Consider the following 26029-nt stretch of genomic DNA (forward strand, 5'->3'; position numbering starts at 1 on the left):
TTGTACCTGTGGTAGGACTACACTTTGCAAAAAAATACAGACGAAAACTCTTAAGTTCACGATGGACATTAGGCCAAACATTCTTATGCAAAACCATTAAACCATGAGTTACAGTGGTAGAAAAATCACTGTAATGCACAGCTTTGAATGACATATTGCTGTGTAAATATATATATATGTATTGATATATAATATATAGACATTCCACAAACATATGTTTGTCAGGATTTAAAATTACATTAAACAAAGATAATAATATATAAGATGAAAAGAAAATGTTATAATATAATTCTAATTAGTTACATTTAATATCATAATTAGTTTATTTTCATGCTTTGTGCTGTGCCAGGTGTAAAAGTGTCATTAAAAGAGCAGCTGAACAGAACAACAGTATTAAACGCTGTTTTTCTCCGACTGGGAACCTTTACAGGCTCTCATTACAGAGATGATTTACATATATCCTCACACAGATGAAGACATGAGAGCACGTGTGTGTGTCTAGCACTGAACAAGAGCTCACAGCGTTTGAGGAGATCTGAAGGTTGTCTAATATCTGTTCTCAGAGCAGTGAGCTTGCACATCTCTCCAAGTCTCATGAATGTAATTGACCTTTTTTTTCCTGTAATGCTGCTGAGATGGTGGCCATGGGGGGGGGGGGCAGTGACACAGAGACTAAACACCAGCCAAGCAAAGTTAATTGTCCAGCTGAACAATAACGCAATGGAGACTGCAGATATGAAAAGGGCATTCAAATCAATAGATCGACAATAGCCTTTCCGAAAAGATGGCTGAACTCAATTTTCTGGCTGTGGACACCCTCTAAGCTCCAGACACACTGCAGCCCCCCCTCCCCTTTAAGACCACCACAACCCTTCTATCACAGTGCCCAAACCTCCTACACAAACAGAGGCTGTTGGTTTGTAGTGCTTGCAAAGCTTCTTTTTCTTTGTCTTCCTTTTTACTTTTATATTATTATTTTATACATTTTTGCCCACACGCACTCTCACTTACACACTTGCACAAACACACGTTTCCATGTTTTATGGGGACTTTCCATAGACGTAATGATTTTTATACTGTACAAACTGTATATCCTATCCCCATACACTAGCCCTACGCCTAAACCTATCCATCACAGAAAACTTTCTACATTTTTAGATTTTCAAAACACTTCATTTAGTATGATTTATAAGCTGTTTTACAAGCTTATAAGCTTTGTCCCAATGAGGTCAAAATTTACTGGAATTTCTATTGTTTCAATGCTTACCAAACCTACAGTGATTTCACTTGAATTCTGAATTGCGATTTGTCTGCTTTCTTGCATTTATTTGCATACCGAACTGTAATTGGTCTCTTATTTTGTGCATATATTTAACCATTTAGCTGCCGTTCCACTGCAAAATCACTTGTTATTTATTCATGTGCATAGCCAAAAAAAACCCAAAAAAAACAGCATTTAATGTCACTGATGCCAAAACGCATTGCATTTACACAAAAAGCACAGTAAACTTCAATAAAACTTTACCAATTATTTTCATGCCTAGTCGCCAGTGATATTTTCTTTAGTAAGTGAAAATCTAGTCCTTTCATTTTAGATTTCCTTCCTTCATCGTTTTTTTTCGCCATGAACGTTGTGTTTAGTTTGCGTTCTGCATTGCGATGGGAACGGTGGGCGAGGCTAATCATTCTTTAGCTGTTCTGGCCTTAGAAAGGTCAGCTGTTTGAAATGTCAGGCTTCAATGGAGCCAGATTCACATCGTGCTGCTCAAGTGTCCAATTAAAGAGGGTCTGGCAGGGGTTGAGTGGGAAGCACTCTTCACACAGGAGAGCTAATGAGGGGGCCAGGGCACCGAGACCCCCCTCGGCACTGATCTACAGGGCCTCAACCACAGCGGCAGGTTCCGACCGAAGGGCTGGCACTCGGAGTACTGAGAAGACCTCCAAGGGCACCGGGGAGGACATGGCTTGATCTCATTAAGGACTATAGAGACATGTATGTATGTTAATTTTTATCATCCCTTTCACACACACTTATGTAATATGGGGATAGGTCGGCGCGTCCTTTTGCAGTATCTGTCTCAGTCATCTAAGAGTGCAAGCTGCTTTCCATATAGCAGGAAAACAAGTTTCCGTCACACTCAGCATGGACAAACGCAGGTCAAAGGTCAGCACAGTCGCATATACACTTTGCACACCGAATCCTAATAAGAAGCCAGGCTGCAGGCTTATAGAGGAAGACAGGGTAGGATCATTTACAGGGGCGATTCTTCATTTAGAGCAACTAAAATACCCTGTTCACCTCATCAATAAGTCATTAGGCCCATCTGTAGCCCGGTGAGCTAATACCGGTTTAGCAGTTGTTCTTTCAGCGGTTAGTTTTAATAACTGCATTCGGGGAGTTCTAGATCAGCAAAAAGCGCAACGGCTCTCCAGAGCCCCTCTGCAGTCTGCTTGTGCACAATTGTGGAGTTTTTATGGAGAAAAAGTAGATTTTACTGCTCGCTGAAATCAGCAAAATTACCCTCCCAAAATGGCAAGGGCAATAGAATCATGGGGTAAAAAAATAAATAATTTTCATTATATAACCCCAAACAAGGTAAGCTAAAAACCATGTTGCACCGTGCATGTCTTTTGTAGAGTTGTGAAGGTCAGCGGTACAGTCTTGTGTGGCTTTGGGTAACAGATGCTGAGCAAAGCTGGGAAAATTAGCCTACTCCACGTGCCTTACATAAACATTATTTTAATCAAAGTGTATTAGAGCAGCCAGATATTTTAGACATATGGGGGCTGCATCTTTCCTGGCTACCCCATCTGTCTCTCCCAGAGCTCTGAATGCAGTTTCAGCCTTCACCCAGATGCACTGAGAAAACATTCAGCTTCCCATAGAGACGCAGAAGCACAGGCTGTACCCGCTGCTCTGGGACAGGCACGCCCGGGGTGCTACGATGGGATCACGGAAATGCTGAGAAAAGAAATCGCGAGAAAAGGCCTCTTTTTGCAGGTTTTTGCTCTTGGGGTGCAGCTGATGCATGTTGTGAGAAGTAAGAGAAGTCACAAAGTGTGACGCCCTCTTTGAACACACAACCCCGTCTGCGAACACAACGTTGTTGTGTGGTGTAGTGTGCAGTGAATAACGAACACACATGCACACAAAGCAAAACATGCATACTCACCAGGGTTGGTGATGGTCAGAAGATCCAGCCTTCGTTGTTGCTGAAAAAGATATAAAGATCTTCTGTCAGAGAGATGAAACTAAGCCTTTTTTTTTTTACTCAGAAATCAAAGTTTCTGCTGTCAGCCTGTTAAGCACATTTTGCTTCCTATCTCTCTCTAGAGATAAAAGTGTGTCATGCATTTTACATCAGTTTTATGTAAATACATATACAATGCATATATATCACTCTATGAAACTGAATGTTTCTAATCTTACACTTCTCTTGAAGCCTATTCACAGCAAAAGAGTTTGAATCAAATAATTCTTTCCTATGAACCCGTTCACACAAAAAACTGGCCAATAACAAATAAGAATTATATAACCCATAATCATCAAGAGTGATCCGTCAATCAGACTTTTTGTATACCATGGAAATGTCAATTGTGCCAAAAGTGACCTTCCACTCTCAAAAAGCATTACGAATGGTGTAGTGGAGATGGCGTACATTCTGAAACTATAAGTATCTTTTTTTTTGCTAAATTTTGTTGCTGTAATTTTGACACTTTTAGAATCAATGGCTATAAGCTAGTAGTTTTATAATGTACCATCATGTTTAACTGATTGTCATTTGCCTTCATTGGATGAATATTTAGTATTTATTAAAAACCTTATGGAGAAACAAAGAAAAACCTTCCGGATTATATTATATTACATAAGTATTAAATAAAGAATAAAAAAATAATATATATAGACATCTTTATATATATTTTCTATATGTTTTATATACATCTTTATATATCTTCACAAACACAGGTATATATATATACACTTCTTGCTCTGCTAACAAAATAGCTTTATGTAGGGTGTGTGTGTTTGTGTTCATAATCCATTGCGATTTGCGAGTTATGTATTCATGTGCTGTAGTAGATGCGGGTCGTTTCCTGGAGAGAGGGCGTGGCAGAGGCTACAGCAATCCACACAGGTCACACTCTCAGATCGATAAGTGCCCAATCAAAGACTGATGGCGTCCTCAACGCGCTGCAGTGTGAGGCGGACACACATAACACACATACTGTGAGGACAGGCAGCTCAAGAGCCGTACTTTAACACTCTTGTGGTAACAGTACTGCAGGTCCTTCTACATAAGAGCCACTACACACATAGTAGAGCAGAGAGCATACACTGATATCATTCACACACACTGATATCATTCACACACACTAACACACACACACACACACACACACACACACACACACACACACACACACACACACACACACACACACACACACACACACAAACACACACACACACACACACACACACACACACACACACACACACACACACACACACACACACACACACACACACACACACACACAGCTCTGCTTTTAAATGTCTGGTCATTTCCTGACGATTAGCAATTATCCATTGAAGCCAAAGGGCTTTAACTTGGTTTTGAATTCATAAAATGTTAATTTTTTTGTGGCTCTCTAAGAATGGAAGCAAAGTCCTAAAATATGAAAAGAGAGTTCTTGATCAATTTTAACAATCACTGTGTGTATGTAATGTGTGTGGAATGTGTTGTGTTATTCACTATGCTTGTTAGCAATACAGTATGTGTTTAGCAAAATGTATTTAATTGGGGCCACCTGACTTGTCCATGATGAGTATTTTCTATCTGCTAAAAATATAATACATGCATAAAATATGTTGGCACCTGTCAAAAAAGTATGTGTTAATGTGGTGTTTATGCATTAATTGGAAGATATGAGTCATGAAACGCTTTTAAGTGTATACAGTGTAATATAATAGCAGTTGACATTAAAAAGATTAGGTGAAAACGATTTTGTTTTGACAAACTCTTGAAATGATGTCTCTTGTTTTATTTTTCAGATCGCCCCCTGCTGGTGAAAGAGACACATACAATGCAACCTCTTCGTTTTCTAAACTGATCCTAACAGGGAAAGTACTGATAGAGATGCAGTGCATTACACTAAAACATGCAATAATATTAAAGATCATTTCAAAACAATGTTTGTTTTGCATTTTAAAGACTAGTTGACTTGCAATATATGTGCATACATTTACATATCAGAGCCATGGGATCAGAAAGTCAATATCACTGCTTCAAAACCATGTTGTCTACTGCCTACATAGGCTGCATCCTAAGTGAAATGAAACCACCACACAAATAGCACTACTCTCACAAAGCGCACAGCATTTACAAATGATACAGTTTGATGTTACTTGGTTTTTAAGCTAATTCTGCAATAGTAAGGATGAGGATATACAGTGCACACACAAATATAATTTGGTCAGATTTAAACTTTTTTTTACTTTTTAAATAAAAATGAGCATTATTGAATGAAATATATGACAAATAATTATTGACAATATTTCTCAGGACTGGCTGCCGTCTTGGATTTATACGTTGTTTCTTCAGAATTTGGTATCCAAAATATGGTATCTTACAAGGTCTATGATGCCTTAATGCTTTCTAAGTAGGCAGCTCACTTGTTTTTAGAACACAGCTAATGTTAGTCTTTATGAAGCGATCCATGACAGAGAGCAGCCCCACTACAATCCCCCTTTCCCCAGAGCTCGAGACAAGAGTAGTCTAATTATTTGGTATTGGTCTTGCACTATTACCACATGGAAATAAGGCGGTAAAATGCATTTCATTTAAAGGAGATGATTTACGTCAAAATGAACCAGGCACTTAAACAACATGAGCATACATAGCTCTATCACCGGACACAATTCATTTTATGTGAATTCTCCCATTGACAGTTCAAACCCGCTGAGAGCTTCCTTTCTTTTACGCCAATTAGAGGCTCTGAAAAAGGCCAGTTGCTCCATTCCTTTGATCTGACCTTTGTTAGTTTTGCTTGGCCTTGTTGGTACAGATCCAGCATTTAAGACAGAAACGACAAGTGGAAAAAGCCAGTGGCTGCTGCAATGCGTCTGTCTGTCCATTGACATGAGCCTTCATCCCCGCTGATATCACTTTTGGCCTTGTACTTCCTGACTGAATTCTGTCAGTTACAGCTACATGTAGCGCATTCTCTCAAGCTTTAATCTTGTGACGACATTTTTGACAGCTAAGTCCTGCTTTCTTTCAATAAATCTATGGAAAATGGAGATGAGATACTCAAAACTCTCTTTAGCTCAAAGTAGCTACATTTACATGCAGTAATCTGTTAATAATCCACCTGATAGCTCAATCGGAACGAAAAGCCTTCACGTAAGCAACACAATTGATCCAATTAAGCACCAGGATCCATATTGTTGCTGTAGATTTAAACATTTAGTTTTTCTAAAGTCCACAGGGCCATAGGTGCACATCAACTGATATTTTCTTCAGATTACAAAGGTTACTCTAACATATCAGAAGAGACACTGTCTGCATGGATAAGGTATTTAGTGTTTTCCAGGAACAGGGGAAAAGGAAAGACAGAGACAGAGAGAGAATCACATTAGAGGCAATCCTAGGCATGAAAATAGGATTGTATTAATCTTTATCAAAGAGTGCCAAGGAATCCCCCTCAGAACAGTGGCAGTCTGCATAGGAGCACATAGTGGGTGTCCCGGGCCTCACTGGAGTCAAAAGGCGTTTAATATTCTGAATGGAACACAGTATCTATTCTATTTTAACACCAGAAGACACAGCCACAGGTGATCGAGATGTGAGAGAGATGGCAACTGGTGCCGAAAGTCAGAGATCTGGGAGATCGGGGCTGTGACACACGGGAGGCCGGCTCACCTCAACAGATGCTGGGGTGAGAGCCCTTCACCCTATGTCAAAAAACCCAACGCACCCTGTCCAATTACCAGAGCCATAACCAAGAACTCTCAGAATACACACGCACACACATTTACCTAAAGAGACTTCAGTAGTTTGCATATAAAGCTATGCCACCATGCATATAAAATGTCTTATAATATATATATATATATATATATATATATATATATATGAAAATAATATATATATATATATATATATATATATATATATATATATATATATATATATATATATATATATATATATATATTGTATTGCACAAAGTTTTAACTAAACTCATACTGAAACTTTTCCTCCCTCGCTTGACCTATATTTGGTCCAAAACTGCAAATAGGCCAGACATCTCAAACTTTCCTCTTAAAATGTCATTAATCTTATCAGGGGCATCCGCACCTTTTCAAAAGAGTCTTAATCTTCGCAAGGTGCAAAACTGCACAACTGCAATTAAGAGGGCTGGCCACCAGACAGACCAAAAAAAAAAAAAAAAAAAAAAAAAAAAAAATCATTCATTTACTGGACCTTTCATCTTATAACAGAATTAAATATTCATGCACAGCCTCCCTGAAAACCCATTTGCACTATTTCCCCCTGAATTTACTCTTCTTATTTGCAGATGATTATCATGGGTGGGGGCTGTTATAGAAAAATACACCCACAAATTTGAGTCTCATTTCAGATGCATGTAAGGTCAATATAATGAGATTAACCTGAGCTCCCCCATCTTAACATTTCATTTAAAAATACATATGGCGACTGCAGGCTAAATTATTTGACTCAAAATATCAGATACACAGTAAAGCGAAAGTTATATTAGCAATTTAAGGAAAAAGGAGGCAGACTTTATACGTTTACTCAGGGATAAACTCGTTCTGTGCCATAAACTAGCTGATGGTGGGAATATGTCATGAATTATGGACCCCAGCGGATACCCCTCCCTCTATGAACACACACACAGCCCAGTGGTGATGAGGTAAGGCAGATTAACGCTGGACTATTTAAACCATCTGCCATAGTCCCAGTAGCAGGAGTCAGAGTCATTGGCATCAATCCCCCAAGGACCCCTCTGTCTGACGCCAACCTTCCCATAAAGAGGAAAAGAAGAGGAAAAAGAGAGAAATGCGAGTGAGTCAACAAACTGACTCACCTCATCTTAGAGAGGGAAACAGTCCTGTGTAGGTGAGTCATCGGCGACCAAAAACACACATTTACAAACACACTTCTCTACTCTCTCGCTTCCATCTAGTGTTCGGTTCACCTATCTCCCCTCTGGGAAAACGCTTCCCTCTTTTATAGCACAGATCTAAGGGATGAGCTCACGATGAGGTCATCTTCCCCTGGGTCTCTCTCTTCACTGAGCACTTACTGTCAGATTCACTGTAACACTCTTCATCATGCTCTGAATATGGAAAGCTTTGTCATGTAAAATACCTCATTGTGTGGCAGAAATTAAAAGCAACAGATACAATGCATTTCAAACTCTTCATTAGGCCAATTACAGATATATGGCCAATTACAATATCAACTAATAATAGAGCGGTAAAAATTACATCATTGTGAGAAAAACAAAACAAAACAGATAATCGGTAAATGAAAATAAATATTTACAAACATTATAAACACTATAAACATGTATTTTAGTTCACCTCACTCCACAACATATCCTTGAAATGTAACTTTATTCTAACAAATATAATATAATATAATATAATATAATATAATATAATATAATATAATATAATATAATATAATATAATATAATATAATATAATATAATATAATATAATAATATAATAAGAGTGGCAATGTGTATAAATAAATATATATATATATTTTTTTTTTTTTTTTTTTTGACATTAGAAGAAACTAAAAGGTAGCAGCATATATTGGCGATTGGATATCCAGTATCAAGATATCAGAATTAATTACTGAAAAAGCAGTATCAGTTGCATTCATTTATGGTATATAAAATACATTTGCCAAGCACTAATTAAAGCATGTTTTATTTCACAAAAGCATCCTTATTTTGCCATTACAGAGGGAAGCAAATGGACAGCTGGATCAGCTGTGGAGAAGAGTGTCAGGACGGTCTGCTGGGGTTACTCTATCGCGTGACCAGGAGAACCTTGGTTTTAAAAATACACCACAACAAATAAAAGATTAATTTCTTAGGACAGCGCCTGTTCCCCTTAGACTTGCCCACCTGCAGAAGGACTGCAGCCCAGACCAGAGAAATCTAATCACCCCACAGTTAACTCTGCATTCAACCTATTCAGCACTTAAAAGCCATGATTGAATTTCATCTTGATGCCATTAAATATTTATAAAGGCCAATTAGAAGGGCAGCTCTTGCTGGCGGTAAAGACTCCTCTCCATCATCCACTCCCATGCTCTATCAGGTCCTGCCTCTGAAAGATCGCCCTTAAAGGGTTAGTTCACCCACAAAATGAAAATTCTGTCATTAATTACTCACCCTCATGTCTTTCCAAACCTGTAAGACTTTTCGTTCATCTTTGGAACACAAATTATGTTTTTTTGATGACATCTGAGAGCTTTCTGTCCCTCCATTGGCAGCTACGCAACTACCTCTTTGACACTGAACAGATTGAATTTAGGTTGTTATTCACATTTAAACATTGATCAGCGAACATAAACAGAAGCTCAACCGAACCTAATTGACGTATGAGAACAAACCTCACTAGTTCTTGCTGAAGCTCAAACATGCTGCGTAACACATGAGAATGAACCTCATTGGTTCTTGCTGAAGCTCAAACATGCTGCGTAACACATGAGAATGAACCTCATTGGTTCTTGCTGAAGCTCAAACATGCTGCGTAACACATGAGAATGAACCTCATTGGTTCTTGCTGAAGCTCAAACATGCTGCGTAACACATGAGAATGAACCTCATTGGTTCTTGCTGAAGCTCAAACATGCTGCGTAACACATGAGAATGAACCTCATTGGTTCTTGCTGAAGCTCAAACGTGCTGCGTAACACAAGAATGAACCTCATTGGTTCTTGATGAAGCACAAACGTGCTGCATAACACGAGAATTAACCTCATTGGTTCTTGTGAAAGCTCAAACGTGCTGCATAACACAAGAATGAACCTCATTGGTTCTTGCTGAAGCACAAACGTGCTGCATAACACGAGAATGAACCTCATTGGTTCTTGTGAAAGCTCAAACGTGCTGCATAACACAAGAATGAACCTCATTGGTTCTTGCTGAAGCTCAAACGTGCTGCATAACACAAGAATGAACCTCATTGGTTCTTGCTGAAGCTCAAACGTGCTGCGTAACACACGAGAATGAACCTCATTGGTTCTTGTGAAAGCTCAAACGTGCTGCATAACACAAGAATGAACCTCATTGGTTCTTGCTGAAGCTCAAACGTGCTGCATAACACAAGAATGAACCTCATTGGTTCTTGCTGAAGCTCAAACGTGCTGCGTAACACACGAGAATGAACCTCATTGGTTCTTGCTGAAGCTCAAACGTGCTGCGTAACACGAGAATGAACCTCATTGGTTCTTGCTGAAGCTCAAACATGCTGCGTAACACGAGAATGAACCTCATTGGTTCTTGCTGAAGCTCAAACGTGCTGCGTAACACGAGAATGAACCTCATTGGTTCTTGCTGAAGCTCAAACGTGCTGCGTAACACGAGAATGAACCTCATTGGTTCTTGCTGAAGCTCAAACGTGCTGCATAACACGAGAATGAACCTCATTGGTTTTTGCTGAAGCTCAAACGTGCTGCGTAACACACGAGAATGAACCTCATTGGTTCTTGCTGAAGCACAAACGTGCTGCGTAACACAAGAATGAACCTCATTGGTTCTTGCTGAAGCTCAAACATGCTGCGTAACACATGAGAATGAACCTCATTGGTTCTTGCTGAAGCTCAAACGTGCTGCGTAACACGAGAATGAACCTCATTGGTTCTTGCTGAAGCTCAAACGTGCTGCGTAACATGAGAATGAACCTCATTGGTTCTTGCTGAAGCTCAAACGTGCTGCATAACACGAGAATGAACCTCATTGGTTCTTGCTGAAGCTCAAATGTGCTGCGTAACACGAGAATGAACCTCATTGGTTCTTGCTGAAGCACAAACGTGCTGCATAACACGAGAATGAACCTCATTTGTTCTTGTGAAAGCTCAAACGTGCTGCATAACACGAGAATTAACCTCATTGGTTCTTGTGAAAGCTCAAACGTGCTGCATAACACAAGAATGAACCTCATTGGTTCTTGCTGAAGCACAAACGTGCTGCATAACACGAGAATGAACCTCATTGGTTCTTGTGAAAGCTCAAACGTGCTGCGTAACACACGAGAATGAACCTCATTGGTTCTTGTGAAAGCTCAAACGTGCTGCGTAACACACGAGAATGAACCTCATTGGTTCTTGTGAAAGCTCAAATGTGCTGCATAACACAAGAATGAACCTCATTGGTTCTTGCTGAAGCTCAAACATGCTGCGTAACACGAGAATGAACCTCATTGGTTCTTGCTGAAGCTCAAACGTGCTGCGTAACACGAGAATGAACCTCATTGGTTCTTGCTGAAGCTCAAACGTGCTGCGTAACATGAGAATGAACCTCATTGGTTCTTGCTGAAGCTCAAACGTGCTGCGTAATACACGAGAATGAACCTCATTGGTTCTTGCTGAAGCTCAAATGTGCTGCGTAACACGAGAATGAACCTCATTGGTTCTTGCTGATGCTCAAACGTGCTGCATAACACGAGAATGAACCTCATTGTTTCTCGCACATCAAGCGAACATGCTTGAGCTTCCGTTTACCACAACTGTGCGTTGATAATTGTTTATATGTGAATATAAAAGCCTAACTTCAATCTGTTCATCATATAAAGCAATCATGTCTCTTCAGAAAATCTGGATTAAACCGCTCAATTCATATGGATTAGTTTTAATATCTCTTTATTAACTTTTGAAGCGTCAAAGTGGTAGGTGTGTAGCTGCTAATGGATGAACAAATGTCTTACGGGTTTGGAGCGACATGAGGGTGAGTGATTAGTGAAAGAATTTTCATTTTTGGATGAACTAACCCTTTAAAGGCCACAAGATCAAACTCTTTCACTCTCTCTCTCTCTCTCTCCTGCTCCTACCCAACTGTACTGAAGTATGCATGTCAGTTGAGAAGTGCAAGAAAACATGTCTAAATCCTAAAAGAGCAGATCTGAATTGATCCCTGCATGTAACAAATGAGATTAATGCAAGGCAGATATGACATCATATGGGAATAAGAGAAGACAAAACCATGCTCTTTAAGGAGCGGAGCGCCTTGGGCCGGACCCTCTGAAGACAATTCATTCCCTGCGGGATGTTCTGTTGTGTGATAAATGGAGCATTGAAGTGAGTTAAGTGTGAATAGAGGCTGGAGAAGAGATAGAGGATGAGAGGATGGACAGATAGATGAAGAGAGAGAATGGGTGGTTGGTAAAAAAATAACAGTATAATCATCTCTGAAGCTATAATTGGATTTATAGCTTCAAGAGGGGGCTGATATCAATCTATGCAGTGATGTCAGGAGTTTGTGTCTGTATATGGTGTGTTTAGTTGGGCCTGCATAATCAAGTCACCTTTATTTATATAGTGCTTTATACAATACTGATGATTGTTTCAAAGCAACTTTACAGTGATAACAGGAAAATTATGCATTTCGGCTGTTCAGCTGAAGTCAGTTCAGTGTTGATGAAGTTAAGTTGTAAAGTTCATCAATAATTAAATTAGATCATTTCATCTACAAAGCAGTTCTGCAAAAAAATATGTTATCGTCCAGTTCAGTTCAGTTACAACAGAGTCAATCAAATCAATAATATTCTTGATACAAGTGACCATTACTGTTACCTGCTCTGGGCAGAACTCTTGAGCACTCTAAAATGTACAGGGTTTTATCATCTAATATGGGCTGTTTGGTACAAGAAGCTAGTGGCAAAAGACATACATTACTCCCACTGTTACCTTGGCAACTTAGCAGCAAAATTCTTGTTTGTAGCAGCTTTTGTTGTGACAAATAAAACTAGTGCATTAAATATTGACTGTTTGTGTCTAGTTTAATTTGAATGATTACTGAATGTGGATCTACACTACCATTCAAAAGTTTGGGGTCAGTAAGAATCTTTAAATAAATGTATACTTTTACTCAGCAAGGATGCATGAAAAGTGACAGCAAACACATTTATAATGTTACAAAAGATTTATATTTCAAATAAATGCTGTTATTTTTTTGTTTGCTGTTCTTTTTCATCAAAGGATCCTGAAAAAAGTATCACAGTTTCCACAAATACAACTGCTTTCAATGTTGATAATTATAAGAAATGTTTCTTGAGCACCAAATCAGCATATTAAAATGATTTCTGAAGGATCATGTGACACTGAAGACTGGAGTAATGATGCTGAAAATTCAGCATTTGCATGAGTCTAATATATATATTTTTAGAACATCGTCTATTTTAATCATTCAAATATGACATACAGATAACAAGTTTCATAACAATGTGCCAATGCACATGTAAAATACACCAATTAAAATTCAATATGGCTGTTATAGAAACATTGGATATCATATATACTAGTTATTTTGTGAATAACTTCTGAACAGTCTGTTGTAAATGGTCTCTTTTTATTTTTGGGGGCATACAGAATCAAATGATATCCAATGTTTTTGATATCAATTTCGGCCATATTGAATTTGGTCATAAATTGGTGTATTTTACAAACAGCATTGGCATTTTGTTATGAAACGTCGTTCCACCAGTCCAGTTTGGTTTGGATGAGCCCGTAAACGAGTATTCTCTTCCAGCAGTGTTGTCTTTAAGGCTTTAAGGATGTTAGAATACATGAAAATATCAGGCACATCTAAAACATGCAGGATGCCCATGTGAACTCCAACCCTACCGTCCTCTCATCCCTAGACCCCAACAACAAACCCCTCTAGATGAGGAGCCGCATGGGCGACACGCATGAACTGATATTTACAGAGAGAGATCAATGACCTCCCGCTGGCTCTGAGAGGAGAGACACGCTCTGTTGTGTAATCCCTCCCAACACAACACACTGCTATGGGGAGTGCTGTGGGACAATTTCAAAATCACATGTCATAACCTCGGCTCATGAGAAGGTTCATTTTGTACTTAGGAAATTATCTAAAAAGGCTGAAAGTTACGTTGACCCTCCTGAGACATCCGCGGAACGTGTGTGCTGTAATTTTTGCCTTCGAAAGTCTCTTTTGTTGCGCTTCAGATAAAAGCACCTTTCTGATGCATCTGTTGCTATGATACCAGATGATGGAAGCCCTGTTGTGCCAACAGCATTAGAATGAAAAAATGATTGATCAAAAAGCTTTATGATTCATAACTCTGATTAACAAAAGAAACTGATCTAACTAAATTGGTTTTGAGCAGCTAGGATAATCTGTTGGAGTACATCGGTTACTACATTATCGCCAGTTTTCGCTGACTGAAAAGTCATTTGGGGGAAATTGGATTTAGTAGAGCATCTATTGTATGTGCCAGACAGAGGAGCAGATATACCGGCTCTGATCCAAAACGTGCCTTGCTGTCTACTACCTACACAGGCAGCTACCTTCTAAGGCATCATCCTTATCAAGATAGAATCACATAAGTGAGTGATCTGGATGCTATACACAGGTAGAAGCTCATTTAAACACATAGCAGACACAAAAATTAGGTAAAACTGTCAAGTGAAATATGTTTTTCATTGACATTTTTCTTAATTTATAGTCCATCATTGTCAATTCAATGCAGCGACAACATTGATCTCTTCAGGGTGACCCATCAGAGAATTAGACACGTAGACAGCCACACTCACTTTCTAATCTGATTACTACAAATCTTTCAAAAATCAACAGAGAAAAGCATCCAGACCAACCACACCTGCTCTGGTGCACACCTGATGGTCTTCTAGGGTACAAACTTACGGTGACTGATTACAGTAGTTCTGAGGGATTCAGTAAGATGCTACTTAATTCATGTTTTGAAGAGAAAAGAGACACAAATCTTAAAAAGCATTCAGTGAAAACCTCCAAGAGTGACGTCAGATACTGTTTGAGCATCATTTTAAAAGAAGCAAATGTTTAAAATAAGGGGCTATATGCAGAATTCAGAAACCCTTGTTATTAGCGACACCGGTGGCCGTTAAGTGAACTGCAGCCAGCAACTTTTGCCTGTGCTCGCACTTGTGCACACACTCCGTAACGCACAAGAGACTGAATGTGATTCAAGGTGTTCTTCACTTAAGGATAAAAAGAAGTTTGAAATATCTCTGCAGTGATATACTGTTAACGAACATCCAGACGCCGCCTACACTGCTTAGAGCAACGTTTAAATGAATATGTAATTACTGCATGCATTCCTCTCAATAACAAATTTTTTTTTTAATTAACAAAAAAATAAAAAATAAAATGACAATGGTGCGAAAACAGAAATCATCTGGTCAGAGCTCTGCAATTCACCGGTATCATGTTGACAGTTGGGGTAATACAAATTACACAGTTATAATAGTTTGATTATAAAGTATGTATTTGAGAATATAGCAGACGGATCTATGTGAGACTATTATAGTTAGAATTTGTCCTGCTATGCATTCATGCATTTTAAATGGCAACCTCAAACAGTTTTTGCACACATTTAAAGTCCATACAATAACGCATTTCCATTTACAAAAGAATATTTACTGGCAGAGATTTTTATCAGTCAAGATTTGATTTGATTGTACTGGATTGGCTAATATTATTTTCACCATCTCTGTGGTCTTGGTTACCAGCTTAAAAAAAAAAAAAAAAAATCCTTCCAAGGCACAGAAATGCATTATCTACTTGAAAGATTGTAAAGATAAATATTATTGTCAGAGTAGAATGCAGTGATAAAACATGCACAACATGCTTTATGCAGGTACACAAATGCAGATGTGAAAGATTGGCCTACACACTTAAAAGCTCAAAAGGGGGCGATGGAGCTCCCGTGAAAAATCTGCATCACTTAACCAAATGCGTTACTTATTCAGTAGCTCCTTAAAAGCCCATTGACTGTTTAACTAACTCAAATGAACTTGCTCAGCAAGATTCTATTTAAACTGCCATGACGGTAGTTGACCTGAAAGACAACTGAGCCTAAGTAAATAGGGGCAAATCTGATTTTAAGGGATAGTTCACTCAAAAATATAAATTCTGTCACCAGTTGCTCGCCCCTACATGTCCAGACCCAGGCAATAGACACTGAAACAAGAACTTCGAAGAAACCAATGCACTAATTATAATGCATCATCCTGCAGCTAACTCGTGGAGAAATGTGATGTTTGAATGGCATTCACACATATCCGTGTGTGTTGCGGAGATTAAAGGAGCCGCTCTGGCCAGAGCTCACGGGCGTCTGAATGACTATTTCTCTCTCTAAATGGCATTTTAAAGCCACAGAAAAGGAGAAAGCATTGTAGGACATCATTATCCCTGACAACTGTGACTAAAGGCGGAAAATGTTTTGGATTTATGGTGACAGGATTTGTCTGAGTTATCAATCTGTCCCGCTGGCATTCAGAACATCTCACCGACTAAAGCAAGTTAAACATGGTGCCGTGTTCTAGAGGAATGCTAACTGCAGCTAAAGACACTGTAAGGGCAAAATCACAGATTTTTGGACATCTATGAAGCCGATTTGGTTTCATAAAAGATTTTCACAACCCAAAGGCATGTCAGTCATTCATTAGATAAGGTTTTCTTTTAAACGAAGTAGAAAAGGGTGACCTATTTCATGTTTAATACCAATATGAATGACATCTGCTGTATCTCTGGATAATGCAAAACCACTGGGCTTCAACGTGCATTGAGATGGAAAAGAAAGAAAGCTGAAAAGTTGAATTTTGTGTCCTCTGCTGCGAGAGATAAGATGGAAAGTGACAGCCTATATGTTCCATGTAAACGTAATGCGGTAAAAACTGATAAGGCAACGCGACAGAGCAACAGATGCTGTTAGACTGATACAGACTTTTTAATACCTGGATTATAATGCACGCACACACAAACTCACACTCACACACACACACACACACACACACACACACACACACACACACACACACACACACACACACACACGCACACGCACACACACACACACACACACACACACACACACACACACACACAGACACACACACACAAAGAGAGAAATGACTCTTGATTAACAAGATAATAATAAAGCCATAAAACAGAATAAAATTTCAGTGGCCACAAAATTATGCTTTATACGTGTACTGATTGCATACATACAGGAATAAAATGAAGTGATATTTCATTTTGACAACACTGAGATGTCTTTGGTTTGTCCTATCAAAACAAAACACATTTTCATCAAGAATAAAAAAGTTTTATTTCATAACTAAAACCCATTCAGAATATTAGTGATTGTTGAAAGAAAACTCAGTTAACAGCTCAGGGCTCAATAATTCAGATTGATGAATTTTATTGGTTTCACGACAAAAAGGTGAAATTTCCTTTTTAGAAATGATTTACATATATTTAATACATAATATTTAACATAAATTAAATATGCTTTACTTTAAATTAAGTTTTCTTCACAAAGCTACAACAAATAATTTTGAATAGAATATATCAACAACAAAAGCCAAATTCAAAGAATCAAAAAGTACATTTTCAAAGTTATTTTTCATATTATAACCGTATTTAAACTGCATTATATATTGCAAAATATGTGCCAATAATTGCCATGGGAATCATAATTTCACTAGAATCACTAGTAAAAATAGATAACATTACTTCAGTTTTAACCACAGATGTACCATGACTTGGTTAGCTCAGCCTATCAAACCATTATCAAACCATTATGTGAAACATACACACTGAAGCCTTGAGCACTCATGCTGCATTTGGAGTGGAAACATATCCATCCTTAGGTCAGCGAGCACACTTCAGTACTGAACAAAACAGCAAGGCTTGAAAACATTGTCAAGCATTTCTGTGGGAAGCAAGAGGACTCTGATGACTCTTAGAGGTGAAATTATGCTTTTGGTTAAAAAAGTCCTTTCCTTTTACATTTACATGATGCTAATATCCTTAAAAGGTGGCCTACTTTTCAAACAAGTCAGAAAAACCCTACCTGTTCCACAATAAAAGTAATTCATGCTCTTGAGAAATTTCACGAGTTTCTTGAAGCTTCTTTCAGTAGCACTTCATTTGATCCTTCACACATTCAAGGCCTAGTGCTGAGGGAAACCATTCCTCACTCTGCCTACTGATAAAAAGTGTTACCGTATGACAACAATAGATCTATGATCACAGATCCTTTTTTAGCATAAAGCTTTAAATAAAAACGCTTTAAAAAACAAAAACAAACCAACATATCCAGCCCCACCATTAACAAAACTGGCATATGTGCACAGTATTTTCTTAATTTAAATGGTTCAACAATATGTTATGAATGTGAAAGTGTAACCAGAGTGTTAGAGAAAGAGAGCAAGAGCCATAGAATGCAATGGATGTTTTGCAACCTTGGAAGAGACAGATTCACACCAACAGAGATTTCTATCAAAGCCTGAAAAGAGTGAAAATTAGTTTTTAGAGCGTCTAAAGATACATACTACTGAGAATACAGTGATATAATGATCAGCTGTAAAAGACACGGCTTGATTTCCCCCCGCACCAGCCCTCACTACTGATCTCACTTTACATGTATGCAGACACACACCACACGCTCGCCTCCCCCACCCGCACAAATCCAACAAGAAAGCCATAATTTGACGCATCTGTAATCACCTTAACTGCATCCAGAGAGCTGTGCGCCTTAATTCTGCATGCTTTTTAATTTGTTTTCACAGCGGTTTGAGCAAATTGAATTTGTTAATTAAAGCCGAAAAATGAAATGCTGAACATTATTGAAGAGATGCTAATTGTGTTAGTGTGGAGATTGGGAAAGGGAAGGGGGAGGGGGGTAAGGGCTCAGGAGTATCAATAGCTGGACAAATCATATTAGAGGAGGACAGAGGTGCCTTCACAACTGGTGCGCCATCAGCACATACATGCATGACTCCAGCCTCTAACCCATGCCACTGGTTGAATGAACAAGTTTATTTAAAGGTTGTATCAGTGATTTCAGGCCCAAACATAAATTATCACATTCATCTAATCTTTCCTAACGATCCGCTAGCTGCCCACCCCATAAGCATGCCGTCAAAAAAACGCGTCTCTGTAGGCAGCCTATAGGCTCTGAGATCTGCACACAAAAACAGTTGGTTTCACCAACACTCAAAACCAAAATAAATAGTGTTCCAACCAATCACCGACCGACAGGGGTGGGTGTTGTGAGGTTTTGCGCTCGTGCACGGCTGCCTATGACGGCTGCACGCGAAAACCTCACAACACCCACCCCTGTCTGTCTGTGATTGGTTGGAACACTATTTATTTTGGTTTTGAGTGTTGGTGAAACCAACTGTTTTTGTGTGCAGATCTTAGAGCCTAGGCTGCCTACAGAGACGCGTTTTTTTGACGGCATGCTTATGGGGCGGGCAGCTAGCGGATCGTTAGGAAAGATTAGATGAATGTGATCATTTATGTTTGGGCCTGAAATCGCTGATACAACCTTTAACTAGGATGAAACTTATTGGGGTTACATTTCTTTTTCAAGAGTGACCTGGCAAAGATGGCAACAAAAGACACAACACACACAGTGGGCTCCACAAATATTGGTACCCTTGGTAAATATGACCAACACTGACTGTGAACATTTGTTTTTCAAATTTCTCAACAATTTCTCCTCTTAGTCGTTCATTGGTAGCACTTTAGTTAACATGAACTAAGAACTAACAATACTTCTACAGCATTTATCAATCTTAATCTTAACTTCAACATTTACAAATACATTATTAAAATCAAATGTAGCATTAGTTAACATTAGTAAATGCACTGTGAACTAACATGAACAATCAATGAATAGCTGAATTTTTTATTAACTAACATTAACAAATTAATACAAATGTGTTGCTTTGTTAGTTAACAAATGAGACCTTATTGTAAAGTGACACCCTTTCATTCAAAATATTTACCAAAATAAAACCTTTAAATTAAGTCAAATTGTTGAAAGAATTGTTTTTTTTTTTCTGAAATATATGTATTCCACAATTATTGGCACCCTTTTATTTAATACTTTTGCAATCCCTTTTACAAAGTTAACAGCTCTGGATCTTCTCATAACGCATTATAAGGTTAATGAACACATAGCAAGAGATCTGAGACCATTCCTTCATACGGAATCTCTTGAGATCCTTCAGAGGTCTGCTTGTGGACTCTTTTCTTCAGTGTATCCCACAGGTTTTTTATGGGGTTTGGGTCAGGGACTGCTATGTCTATGGTGAAAACTTTCATTCTGTTGTATATTTTGAGATGTGCTTTGGATCATTGTCATGCTGGAAGATCCAACCTCGACCCAGTTTAAGCCTCCTGACAGATGCAGTCAAGTGTTGATTTATAGTGGGGATGAGGTTCTTTTCTACACGGCTATGCCAAACCCACCTCTGGTGTTTTGCCAAAAAGCTTTATTTTGGTCTCATCTGACCATAAAGTCCAGTTCCACTGAAAGATCCAGTAATGCCTGGCAAACTTCAGGTGGATGGGTTTGCTGTTTGATGTCAACAAAGACTTTTTTTATTGCAACTTTCCCAAACATGTTGTGGTTATATTGGTGAGGTCTGATCATATGTTTGGAGACTTTCTGACCCCAAGACCCAACTAGCATCTTAAACACTTTGATCCTTACAGGTTTTAGCGACTCAAACTATCCTACTCAGTGTGTGTCTGGCCAATATAGACACTTCCTCTTCCAGGTTGATTGTTACCATCTCCAGTTGATTTAAACTTCTTAATTATTGCCCAGATAGTGGAAAAGAGTACTCCAACAATTTAACCATTATCGTATAGCCATTTCATGATTTGTGCAGCTCAACAACCTTTTGTCACACATCATTACTGTGTTCTTAGGTCTTTCCCATAGTGATGGATGAGGAATTTGGCCTGTGTGTCACTTCATATTTAGAGCCCAGTGAAACAGGAAGTCATGACTTATCACTTAACTGTTCGTGATCTCTAAGATGAACTTAAAAACATACCATATGAATGGGGATATACTTCAGATAGATTTTTAGGGGAGTGCCAATAATTGTGGAATACATATACATATATTTCAGGAAAAAAATATTTTTTTCCCTTTAAAATATTTGACTTCAATTAAAGGTTTGATTTTTTTGTGAATATTTTGAATGAAAGACCAAGAGGACAAATTGCAAAAAAACAAATTCCGATTTGCTCATATTTACCAAGAATGGCAATTTTTGTGGAGCCAACTGGAACTGACAAATAAAGTAAAAAAGATTTTTGTAAAAATTATAAACACACTTTATAATTATAAAAATTATAAACACACACACACACACACGTACACACACACACACACACGTACACACACACACACACACACACACACACACAGCATCCGGAAATGGACATGAGGTGTTTAAGCAGATTCTAGGGGTGATATGGTCTTTCCCTGTCCCACAACCCCGCTCTGAGGAAAGGGTCATTGGCTTTATGATTATTGGCTTGCATGATTATCCGTCCTACGGCTTCATTTTGCATAAGTCTAGTGGTGATATGCATAAATCCTTAAACAGCTAATTTGCTTTGTGAGACACAGTCCCTTAACCAGGCACTGTTACTAACAAGAGGAATCCCCTCAGCCACAGGGGGTTTAGAGAGCAAGGTTACAGAGAGAGGAGAGGAGGAGTGTTAATGGCATTGCAGCGTCTGTGTGTCTGTGTGTGTCCTTGCAGAGGAAGAGTCGTGCATAACCGTCCGCAGCTCTTAAATGACCCGGGTGATTATGAAGCTAATTACTGACAGTTCTGCACTATACTGCACTTCCACTCCCATTCAACCTGCAATTGACTATGCAGCGCCCACTACAACATCCCCAATCTTTACTGCAGAATCCCTCAACCAGAACATTGAGAAAAAGGAAAGAAGGAGAAAGAAAGAAGAAGAGACATTAGGAATGATGAACAGAGGTGATAATAAAAGTGTACAAGTGGACGTAAAGCATTAACTGTTGGAGTATTATGGACAGTGCACTTTTATGGCTCTTTTACTGGCTGAGCTTTCACAGAGATCTGAGCCTTGACTGTGATTTGTCACCTTGTCTTAGTCAAAGACAGCAATAGCACACTTATGGGAGACAGGAGCATACCGAGAAAAGTACTGTGCATACCAAAAGTATAATTTATATATAAACACATAGTGTAGGCTGTTATAGTGGATTCTAAACGTGAATAAATCATACCTTGTCAATACGAACGTACATTTGAATGCCAAGCACACATTTAGACTCGCAGTTTATATGCAGTATATCCTGTGAGTTTTTGTGAGTGCATGATTACAAATCTTTACCCCGTTACAAAATAGTATAACACTGATGACTGTTCATTGCAAATAATGGATAAATGCATTTAATTATTGCATTGATATGATCTCCATGGAAAGTGGCTAAAGCTAATAAAATTAACCAAACTAATGCAACAGAGCTAAACTATAAACTGAAACTTCATCCTTGCAAAATTTGTTCAAATGAGTTCTGACTTAACATGGATATCTAAAATAATCATTTTCACAAATACATTATTCAGACCAGTGTGTCTGATGCCATATTTTAATTACTGCACATTTCCCCTAAATTTTGGATAACTGTATTAATTTTTAATTTTTTCTTTTTGCATACTAACAAATAAAATTTCCAACCTAGTCTTGAAAAACAAAACAAAAATATTAACTCAGAATTATTATGTTCAGAGTTCACTGAGATACACAGTTTCATTTTTTCAAGTATGTTTTTATGCTGAAAATTTAGGTTTGGTGAGAACAGACCTGATGGCCCCTGTATCCAACAGGAATTGATTTGATCATGAAAAGTGGGTGTTACACATCAGAACTGAATAATGCAGGTAGCTTTAGATCTTAGTCAGGGTAGATGGCATATTTAATTTGATGTGATTAAAAAGGAGGCCATGAGTGACAGCTATATAGTCTGTTCAGTGGTTTGCACTGTTGTGTACCTTTCTGCATAAATTGCCAAAAATAAATAAATAATACAATTTAAAAAGTGCATATACCTCTCTGCCTTGTTTTCAATACGTCAAATAAAATATGGCATATAAACTGACTACTGTATATTACAAGTGGTTGGGAAAAAATGGAAATGGTAAGTTGTTTCAGAGGAAGAGCAAATTATTCTCATTATTATCAATATAAATGAATGATATTATCATTATAAATCATCTAGTTATTTTAACAAAAGATATATATTCTATTTTTTAAATAATGTGCACAGAATCAACTTACAATAGAGGAACATAAATTCGTCACAGAGCCTAACTATATTTAGAGTGTACAATGCCCGGTTTATGAGGAAGCTAGACAATAGGAACCATAGATATGTATACGTAGATGGCACATTCGACTGCTTCAGACACGCGGTGCGAACGTTCAGCACGTCGTCATTCACAGTAAGAATCAATGATGCCACACTGCATAGATTCTGGTTGTGAAACCGCAGAGATTTAAATTCCCGAAGAAATTGGATAACCTCTCACAGGTGAGAATGTGTTGGTTTGTGTTTTTATAAGTATCATCTCAATATTACAGGTTTTTATACAATGGCAACTTTTTAATGTTGTGTTAGCTAATGCCTTTGTCTTGTGTTGGTGTAGCAAAATAATCTGCTGAAGTCTATTGCAGATATACATGCTTCTAACTACGGTTGCAGATGCTCTGTCAACTTGTTCTTGAGTGTTCATGGACCAATATGGCGGACGGCTTACATATTACGTTTACTGAGAAGTTGGCATTTGAGTTACAGTGACCAATGTGTGTCTGTGTTCCTAGAGATGCAATCAGCTCATCTTATTAACAACCACCTGACTGTTCCTTTAGGCAAGAAGAAGATCTGATGTTCAACACCATTTATGTGGGCTCCTGATAGACACCATCAAGCTGCACAAGAGAAAAAGAAAAAAAAAACGACGAAATAAATTGTCAATAAGGCAATTCGGGGCAAAAGTAATGCATTGTTTCTACTTTTCACTGTTTTTGTAGCACCCAATGCTTGATTTGAAATGAATGAAGCCTTTCCATTCACTGAAAAAAGAGCCGCAACTCTTAGACGTCGTAAAGCGGCATTTCATCACTCACTGCAAACCATGAAAATAAAAGCACCCTCGTGCAATTTGGCGGAATTGTTTTTGCCTGTTGTTGTTGTTACCAGAGTGTTTGAGCAAATTTGACACCATACTATTAGCTGAGGAAATTGGCAGTTTAATTTAAGGACGATTGAGAAACTCCCCCACATACACGTCTAAACTTGTTTTCACACTCAAGCAACCAACGTTGTGAAGCTTCCTGACAAAGAACTATATGAAGCAGACTGGTGATATCAGCAGGCGTGATAATAACTTTTAACTCCGGCTTCATCTCTCTCTCTCTAACCATCTCTCCTTTTCCCCCTTCTCTCCTGACTGCTTTCATTAAAGGATGTGTGCTGCAAGGTTTTCTGTAGGAATGTAATTGTTTGGGTTTAATGAGCTGGGAGAGAAAGAAGGAAAGACCAAGCCTGGGACTATTAGAAAGGAATGAGAGGGAAAGTTTTGAAAAGGTAAACAGTGGCTCGTCAAAACAAACAAGGGCTTCTCCTGCGGGATAATTAGCTACTATAATTGGGATGAACGTAGCGACAGAGTAAGGGTCGGTGCTGTGGAAACGCAGGTCATCATCCACTACTTCGCCGTTCCATTAGTTTAATTGTTAATTTCTAAAGGCAAATGCAAATCAAGCGATATAAGATTGACACATGGACAAACACACACACAGCTTGGACTTAAAATAGTCCAATAGCTTCAATGTCAATGCTTCACTTATCTAAAAGACTTAAAAAAAGAAGCATGTTCCTTTCCAGTTCCTCTGACAGTAAACACTTTCATTGGTCAGGGATCGCAGAGGTTGCATTAATGAGTATAAGAACTCACCCTGACGGACACAAGCACACAAATAAGCACTGCATATATAAGGCCATGAAAGGCTGAATGTGCCTCAGACTGGCTACTTTAATATCAATCTGTGGTGAAAAATAACTCAGTCTTTCTTTCAATTTCCTTCCCAACATCTCTGTTTTCTCTTTCTTGTGTGTGTATGTGCGTGAGGGGGTGAGTCCGTGAGGGAGAGAAAGAGGCATTTTTTCTAGTAAATTGAATTACACAACATTTTGACTTTCAGGCAGGAGAAGGGCAGGGAAGTGCTATCAGCCGTTCCAGATAGCATTGATTAAGATCAATTCAGAGAGAGAGAGAGAGAGAGAGAGAGAGACAAAGGCTGGAAGGTTCTGTCAGTCCACTAAGAATCAAACTTCCTTGACTTGCTGTGATCAGAGGGAGTAGATGGGGAGGAGGATGGGATTTTTAATTAGTGCTGTGGGCTATCTCATCTTGATTTGTGACGCAGACAAAGTAATCCCTCAGCCCCCCGCACGGACTGACCACCACTCCGTCACATCTCTAATGGTTCCTCTGTTCAGCGTTATCTGTCTGTCTGTTCATCCATCAGTCTGCTTGCTTTTGTCAGGTGCTTAAATCGCTCATTAGAATATTAAATGTTTTGATGGTGGATCTGCAGTTGGGTCTGCAAAAGAGTTTTAACCAAAGGCATTATTAGTTGAACTCAAGTTCAGTGGCTCTCAACCGATATTGCATCACTATACAGATTTTACAAATGTGAACAGGGGTGTGATGATTCACTTGGTTTATTAAAGCATAAGTCTTTTCAATTCATGTGCATCAATTATGAATTATTTGTGATTTCTGTGATGTCCAGTAAATTTGTAAAAATCATTAGTGATGAACTTTCTGCAAGTTAAATACAGTAGTTACGCCAGTAGTTGGTGACAAATGACAAATTATTAGTGAGTGAATGA

General features: G+C 38.4%; 1 protein-coding gene across 1 annotated transcript in view; it reads right to left on the reverse strand.

Annotated features, from left to right (window-relative positions):
* The window catches only part of agbl4 (AGBL carboxypeptidase 4), a gene marked incomplete at its 5' end in the record, with an annotated part of 352800 nt that overhangs the window by 111886 nt on the left and 214885 nt on the right, over nt 1-26029 (reverse strand). The window contains one exon of the mRNA XM_081349121.1: nt 3174-3213. Within this exon, the coding sequence (XP_081205247.1) occupies nt 3174-3213 (40 nt within the window). The remainder of the gene's footprint in view (nt 1-3173; nt 3214-26029) is intronic.

Source organism: Scardinius erythrophthalmus (genome assembly GCF_964197995.2).
Source record: "Scardinius erythrophthalmus genome assembly, chromosome: 20".
NCBI classification, from domain to species: Eukaryota; Metazoa; Chordata; class Actinopteri; order Cypriniformes; family Leuciscidae; genus Scardinius; species Scardinius erythrophthalmus.